This window comes from Balaenoptera physalus (assembly GCF_965194825.1).
Source record: "Balaenoptera physalus genome assembly, contig: HAP1_SCAFFOLD_1069, whole genome shotgun sequence".
Classification (NCBI taxonomy): domain Eukaryota; kingdom Metazoa; phylum Chordata; class Mammalia; order Artiodactyla; family Balaenopteridae; genus Balaenoptera; species Balaenoptera physalus.
This window is the reverse complement of record NW_028125724.1, coordinates 97,676-104,985: the sequence shown is the minus strand read 5'-3', so window position 1 is coordinate 104,985 and position 7,310 is coordinate 97,676. Positions and strand designations below refer to the sequence as shown.

General features: G+C 53.7%; 1 protein-coding gene across 1 annotated transcript; it reads left to right on the top strand.

The window, feature by feature from the left end:
• Nucleotides 1–311: 311 nt before the first annotated feature.
• Nucleotides 312–6,069, top strand: LOC309653744 (nuclear RNA export factor 2-like; the record flags this gene model as incomplete). The annotated part of the gene is made up of 16 exons (XM_082478550.1): nt 312–353; nt 470–550; nt 688–757; nt 904–992; nt 1,112–1,219; nt 1,407–1,516; nt 2,277–2,299; nt 2,915–3,021; nt 3,736–3,804; nt 3,888–3,943; nt 4,087–4,194; nt 4,301–4,359; nt 4,468–4,583; nt 4,679–4,721; nt 5,287–5,359; nt 5,898–6,069. 16 exons carry the CDS (start codon nt 312–314, stop codon nt 6,067–6,069), a joined length of 1,326 nt encoding a protein of 441 aa, XP_082334676.1.
• Nucleotides 6,070–7,310: the final 1,241 nt, after the last annotated feature.

The following is a 7,310-nucleotide window of genomic DNA, read 5'->3' as shown; positions in this document are numbered from 1 at the left end:
AAATTCCCTGTTGTCTGTCCTCTCTCCCATCCCTTCTTTTCATCCTTAGATTCCTTGTGGGATACAGTATGACAAGACATGGTTAATGAACTCAATCCAGAGCCATTGCAGTGTCCCCTTCACTCCAGTGGACGTAAGAGAGGATGCCGAAGCCAGACGCGTGGGCACAGGGAAGGGGGAGAGAGAGACCTGGTTCAGCAGGGTCTGTTGGCTTCTGATACTATTGCTGTTGCATTCAATCCCTGTAGTTCCACTTTGTGCAAAATGGGGCTCGGTTCTTTGTCCAGGAAGCTAGCACTGCCTCTGCATTGATGGATGTCAGCTACAAGATTTGTGACCAGGAGTGCCGAAAGGTGTGTGTCGCAGGCATTACCTGTACCTCATCCTGAGGAAGGAGTACAGGCCAGGGGCTGGCTGTTTTCTTTGGAACTAGAGTTCCTGGTGCTTACCCCACCTCTTCTTCCTGCAGATACCTGTGTTTGTCAGCCCCTTCGCTGCTCCCTACCCTGTGCGGGATAAGTTGAAGCCAGAAGAAATGGAGCAGCTAAAAGTAATGCAGACTCAAGGCATTTTGTGTGCCAGCGCTCAGACCCACCTCTCCTTCCTCCAGCCCCCGTCCCCCTCGCCCCTGATTTCCCTGCCACCACCACAGCCTCAGAGCGGCTCTCTCCATCTCTCTCTCCGCAGCTGACCTTGAGCAAACGATTTGATGTCTCCCAGCAAGCTCTTGACCTCCAGAGGCTCCGCGCTGACCCAGGTACGGCTGACAGCAGTAATTCTAGGGTGGGCGAGGGCAGAGGGGTCTTCCTGGAGGGAGACTTAGGGATGGTAATGTGGGGCGGGGCTGGTGCTGGCCCCAGACCCCACTCAGCCATCTGATTCCCTCCCCTCTCCTTCCTGAAGACTTGGTGGGCCATGATATTGATATAATTCTGAATCGAAGAAACTGCATGGCTGCCACCCTGCAGATCATCAAAAAGAATTTCCCTGAGGTGAGGCTGTAGGCCCAGTGCTGGTATTAGGGTAGGGGGTGGAAGAGATGGGGTGGAGGGCAGATTTGTCTCCAAGGTCCTAGATAGTAACCTTCACTCTACCTCTTCTTGCCCCAAAGCTGTTGTCCTTGAACTTGAGCAGCAACAAACTGTACCAGCTGGATGGCCTGTCTGACATTATACAGATGGCCCCCACGGTCAAGATCCTGAACCTCTCCAAAAATGAGGTGAGAAGAGGGAGCCAGATCAAACTTGGGTTGAGAGTAGGGGAGGGGGCGTGTTAGTGGCCATCAGAGTGATGACAGGAGGCAGGTGAAGGTACCTGTGGGGGAGGGAGGGGGCTGGGGGTGCAGAGATCCGGATGTCCCTCTTTCCCTGGGATTCCTTTTCCCACTTCCGCCCCATATTTCTCAGCTGAAGTCTGTGTCGGAGTTGAGCAAGATTAAAGGGCTGAAGCTTGAAGAGCTGTGGCTGCAAGGGAACCCATTGTGTGGCACCTTCCCAAACCAGTCCACCTATGTAAGGTCAGTGTGAACACCCTGTCACCCTTCCTGGTGACCTTCACCCGTGGGAGCCTAGACTATCTGTGACAGTGCCCCTTTGCCAAAGGTGGCAGCCCTGGTCTTCTGGGAGGATCAGAGGCCCCACCTTCTGCTCTCTGTGTGCCTATCACCGGTGAGGAGTTTCCTTCCCCTGACCTGCTCACCTCTGCAGGGGCTCTGGGGTCTGTTTCCAGCTCTCTGCGCCCAGCTATATTCCGCCAAGGCCTCCCAAGAGTGTGCCGCAGGAAGCAGGGCTTCTCCTCCTCACCAGGACCAGGAGCGACCAGCCTTGATCCAGATGCTGGCGCCCTGGACTGAGAAGGGTCCTCCAGTCCAGGGCCTCTTGCTGAGAGAAGCCTTCCTTCTTCGTGCTGAGATGGCGTTTGCCTTCCCCGTTCTGAGAGGGGCCCTCTTCCCGTTCCTCCAAAGGGGACCCCCCTCGTCTCCCAGGTTGACATGGGGGCTTTCCTGCGCCATGCTGAGGGCTGAGGCCGTGGGTGGCTGCTGTCATGACATCCATTCTGCTGGCCCAATGCCAGGAGCTTGACCCTCCTTGGGAAAAAGCAGGGCTCCTTGAGTCAAGGGGCCAGACGTGGGCCCCCGCCAGTGATCAGAGGGCTTCCTGAGGCAGGAGTGGAAGGCAGAGGGCAGAGGTGGTAGAGGAGACAGAAGGACAGGGCTCTCAGGGGCACTTCCCATCCCTCCCTGCACACGTCACATCATCCCATCTGGTCCTTCACAGGAGCCCTGGGCAGACTGAGACAGGTACGATTCCTCAGATAAAGAACGAACTCAGACAGGTGCAGGGGTCATCAGGAGAGAAGACGGTGATCATAAGAGTGGGCCACGGATCCTCAGCCCCATACTGAGCTGGGACCTGACCCTTTCCTCATTCTGGGGGAGATGTGCCCCCATGGCGGCCCTGTTTCCCATGCCCAAGTCTGGCTGAACTCACACAGGTGACAAAGTTTCAACCAGCATCCAGTGGGGCCCCAGCCCAACATGTGCATATTTTCCATTCCTACCTGGTGTGTCTGGGCGATTCTGGGGCAGGTGAAGAGCCGCAACAGGGGCGCCGTTTCCCCTTTCTTCTCTCTTCTTCCCTGACCCCGACCACGGGAGAGCTTCTTTCCCTTCCCTTTGTTTTCTCTCTCTCCCTTGTCTCTGTGCCCCTATGTCTGTCTCATCTCTCCCCTCCTACCTTCACTCCCTTTCTGCCTTCATCCCCTCCATCTCCCTCCCTGAGCCCCACCTCACTCACCTCCCTGGCCCAGCATCCTGGGCCATCCCTGGGGGGTGTCCGGGTCTTGCCAGAGTGCTGGACCCCCAGTGAGGTAGCAGAGCCCCGGGCTCCCACCCCATTCCCTCTTCTCCCCACAGCCTTCAGTGGGGCCCTGGAGGAAGGAAGGGAGGAGAAGGAAGCCCTGCAGTATGGGTTTGAAATGCTGCTCCCTGTGGCACTGGAGAAGGGAGTGCGAGTAGTCTGGGTGGGAGCTACCCAGGCGAAGGAGAGGAAGGGAGGGAGGGAAGGAATATTAAAGTGAAGGTATTGAGAGAGATGAGGAGACAGTGCCTTTCAGACAGTAAGATGACAGATGCTCAGTGCTCAACAGGGAAGTGGACCGAAAACCCTTAAAATCAGAAGCAGAGGTGGGCAAAGGGCGCTGCTGGATGGGCCAGAACACACTGATCTCTGTTTATGGTATTACTGTTTTAACTCAAAGGAAGCATTGCAACCTTGAACTATTAACCACCTCTTCTCTATTTTTGGTGTTGGACAGGGCCATCAGAGAATGTTTCCCGAAGTTGTTACGCCTGGTAAGTGCCTACGTAAATCATTGTCTCTTACGAATGTAAGAGTGCCTCTGCACCTGCCCTCAAGCCCTTTGGGTCTTGCCTAGATCACATATTAGCATCAGAACCTTAACCATTTTGGGGGGCATGGACTCCTGAAAATGACATGGATATACTTGCTGGAAAAATACCCATAAATACACACACGCACACGCACAAGTTGAATATAACCCTAGAGACTTCCAGGACCTCATGGTGAAGACATCCAGTGTAAGCTTTCCCATGGAATTTCCAGGGCCCTTTCACACCTGACCTCTGACCCTCACCCTCCTGGGCCCATCCTTTTCCCGGATCATCCAGGGCCACTCCCCTGGTCTCCACTCCTGACTTCCTCTTCCCTTCTCCAGGATGGCCAGGAGTTACCGTCACCAGTTACCGTTGACGTTGACACTCCCTGCGTATTAAAGCCCTGCAAGGTGAGGAAGAGGATCAAACGACATTTGGGGTGTTGCAGGGAGGCTTTATCCACTGCATAGTCTCAAATGCCTTTTGATTCCAGGGCAGCTACTTTGGATGCGATGAGCTGAAGAGCCTAGTCCTGCAATTCCTGCAGCAGTAAGTACCTCTGGGAAGCTGAGCAAGGGGGAGAGGGCGAGGACAGGTGAGGCCACCTAAGCACAGGTCTGCTCAGGGGAGTTTCCAAGTCTCATTTGAGGTCCAGACCACAGAGATAGACTGTCCTCATTGCTCCCCCTCAGGTACTACTTGATCCATGACTGTGGAGACCGACAGGGTCTCGTGGGTGCTTATCACGAGCAGGCCTGCTTCTCCCTGACCATTCCCTTCCACCCCGAGGACCCAGCCCCGTGAGTATCACAGCACAGGCTCTGCTCCTGGGCCGTGTGGCTCCCCAGCAGACACAGGCCAGCTCCTGCAAACACCCACCACCCACTGTTGCTCTTTGTCTCCTAGAAGCAGCTTGTGCAGGTACTTCAAGGACAGCCGGAATATGAAGAAGCTCACGGACCCCCGTGAGTGTGTGATGGGAAGACTGGGTGGGAAAGGGCGGTGAAGGGGTCAATCATAGGGCCCAGGGCGTGGCAGCCCCTGACCTTCGCTCGCTTCCCCTCCCCTCACAGACCTGCGGGTCCAGCTGCTGAAGCACACAAATCGTGTCATTGTGCACACCCTCTGTGTGTTGCCCAAGACTCAGCATGACTTAAGCTCCTTCGTGGTGGACACGTGGTTCCAGACGGTGAGCGCCTGCTTCCTCCCTCGGGCGGGCCCAGGAAGCCGCAGGTGGGTAGGAGGTGCAGGTGGTGACTGGGCGCCTGGGCTCTTCCCTTTCAGGAAACGATGCTCTGCTTCTCCGTCAGCGGGGTGTTCAAGGAAGGTGAGTGTGTGTAGATCCCCACCCCAGATGCCCCACTGCTGCCTCCCCCTGGCCAGGCTCACTCCCAGAACCACCCAGCTTCCCTGACCCCTTCCCTTCCCTTCCCCTCGCCTCCCCTCCCCTTCCCCACTGTGTTCTCCAGCCCTCAGGCTTCCCACAGACAATCCAGGTCTGAGCTGTGTCCATGCCTGTCTGCCCTGCACACCCTGGGCGTTGGGGACACAGGCTGCGGAGTTTGGTGGCTCTCATCCCAGATACTCACTCTGAGAACTTGGGCCGTTACTTAACCTCTCAGTTTCCTCATTTGCAAAATGGGGTGGTAGTATCCACCTCTTGGGCGGCTGTGAAAAACGCATCCCGTGAACCTGTGTAGTGGTTGTCAGGGGCCCTGTCACTGGGCGCAGACTGCTCCTAGAGTTGCCCTCCCCATTGCCGACACCCTGGCCCCCGTGAACAAATGCCCTCTCAGCATGAGTGTGAAGTCACAGCCTGACTGGGGACCGCCGTGTGAGCGTGTACAGCACGTGCGGCTCTAAGGGGTACTGTTGTTTGTTTGCTGTTGAAGTGGAAGGAAGTTCTCAGGACTGTGTGCGTGCCTTCACCCGGACCTTCATCGCTACCCCTGCCAGCTACTCCAGGTGAGAGCCCTGTTGTGGGCGGGAATGCCCATCTCCGCCTGCGCTCAGGGGCGTGGGAATGTGGTGGCGCGGACCTTAGGTTTACTCGGTATTGTGGAAAGCCAGCAGGGAGATCCCAGGAGCAGTCTAGCCTAGTGGTTAAGAAGAGCATGGGCTCTGGAATCGGCCTATGCGTTCTCTCCTTGACCCAACACTCACTCGCTGTGTGACCTTGGTCAAGTCACATGACCTCTCTGTGACTCAGTGTCTTCTTCCGAGAATGGGGATCAGAGCGTCCACCCCTTGGGCTGTGGTAAAGGGTAAATGCGAAATTGCCCGTGGGTTGGGGATAAACCTATAAATCGAGTGAAGGTGGTAGACAGTCTCTCCAAAGGTGGGTTCTGTGGGGAGGGCCAGAGGTACCAGTCAAGGAACCTGGGAGACAGACACAGGAGGGGTGTGGAAGGAATCTGGTTGCTGAGTGCCAGTGGGAGCGGAGTCAATATTGGGGGTGTGGGTGTCCATCCAGGCATAGTCTGAGGGCCCATTTTTCCTTCAGTCTGTGGATCGTGAATGACGAGCTGTTTGTGAGGGACGCCAGCCCCAGTGAGACCCAGAGTGTGTTCTCCATCCCAGCGCCTACGCCCACCTCCAGCTCCATGCACACCCTCTCCCAGGAGCAGCACGACATCATGCAGGCGTCCTCCACCCCACCTGAGGTGAACCTCTAGTGGAATCAGAAGTGAGTGCTGGGTTTGCGTGGGCATAGGAGGGAGCTGGGAGGAGTAGAGGGGTGATTAATGGGAACTTGAAGGTAATTATTTTACATCTATTTTTTTCTTACAAACGTTTAGTTGTGAGAAATTCCCTAATTTCATACTAATACCTTTCCATGTATTATAAAATACAGGTTTCCTATCTTATATACTGTTTTGAAACTTCTTTTGTTTATTATTAGTACCAGCATTTCCTCTCAGTATATGTGAAGCTACATTATTCTTTCTAAGAACAATATATTAAACAATTGAATTCCAGAAAGCCATAAGCTATTATTGATAGGCATTTACCTTTTCGCTTCTTTTTCAGCATTACATGCTGTGGCATCTGCTCATTCTGGTACATACATGTTGGTAAACTTGAAGGCGTGCTCTTGTAGCATAGATTTAGCTGTGACGTTGTGTGGTCAAGTGTCTCCAGTTTGGTCCTAAGGGAGGTCATCTATCCTCCCCCACTACAGGTGCTTTCAGTACGATGACTAGACTATACCAGAACTAAAAAATTCTTTACTCATTAAAAAGTCAATTCTGAGATAAGAAGAAATAGACTTCTAGGGTTTCAGGAAGGTGAAGGCAGACAGAAGTCAGGTGCCCTGGGGTTGAAACTCAACGGCTGCTGGCTCTGCTGACATCCCAATTCTTTCTCTTTACTTTCTTCAGCCCAAGGGCAAGATTCCAGATGAATTTTGAGATGAGACCCTCATCCACTGACCTGGGATCTTGAGAACAAAACTCTGCAAATGAGCCTTTAGATGTCATTTTCATCCTCGTCATATTTGTTACCTCTCTTCTCTTAACTGAAGCCATATCCATGACTAAGCTTGCAGTCCAGCTAATCAGGAAACCAAAGTTTACCTTGTAGGCCTGCCAGTTGTTCTGTATTTTTCCCACGCATGATCCTTGTTTATCTTTATATTAAAGAGTAACATTGCACATTGTATGTTGTGTGTCTTGGATTGCTCTTCCCCTGACCCAACCATGAGTTAGTGGGGCCAGGACCAAAAGGTCCCATCTCCCACATCATCCCTGGCAGTCTCTAGCATTTATAGCCGACCTATACAGTGCTTGAAAATTATAGAGTAAGGACTCCATTCCTGGACTACCCTAAAATCCAAGCTTTGCCTCCTGATAACCTTCTCTCCACCACTTCAGTACTCACAAGTTGTGACCGTTCTGATGTTCACTTGTATAAACAA